This window comes from Penaeus monodon, chromosome 27, assembly GCF_015228065.2.
Source record: "Penaeus monodon isolate SGIC_2016 chromosome 27, NSTDA_Pmon_1, whole genome shotgun sequence".
In the NCBI taxonomy this organism is placed as follows: domain Eukaryota; kingdom Metazoa; phylum Arthropoda; class Malacostraca; order Decapoda; family Penaeidae; genus Penaeus; species Penaeus monodon.
In genome coordinates this window covers 37,304,670-37,304,914 of record NC_051412.1, presented here as the reverse complement: position 1 = coordinate 37,304,914, position 245 = coordinate 37,304,670, and the positions used below count along the sequence as shown (strand labels likewise).

At 49.8% G+C, this 245-nt stretch overlaps 1 protein-coding gene across 1 annotated transcript in view; it reads right to left on the bottom strand.

Annotated features, from left to right (window-relative positions):
• The window catches only part of LOC119590835 (xanthine dehydrogenase/oxidase-like), a gene marked incomplete in the record, with an annotated part of 39,062 nt that overhangs the window by 15,308 nt on the left and 23,509 nt on the right, over positions 1–245 (bottom strand). The window contains 1 exon segment of the mRNA XM_037939593.1: positions 52–219. Coding sequence (XP_037795521.1) covers positions 52–219 — 168 coding nt within the window.

Genomic DNA, 245 nt, shown 5'->3' with positions numbered 1-245 from the left:
TCAATATTTTTTTTCCATGTGATCGTGACCTTTTAACTACACTGCACTGACCTGGTAGCGTGCTGACCTGCTGTCTCAGCGTGTCTTCGATCGTGGTGAGAGTGACTGACGAACCGAATGTCACTCCTGTGTCTGTCACTGTCACGGCTGTCAGTTCGGGGATGTTGGTTGGGTTGATGAGCACTGGGTAAGTCTGGTTCTTGAATTTCACTTCGACACCTTGAGACGTGGAGGGAGACATGCAG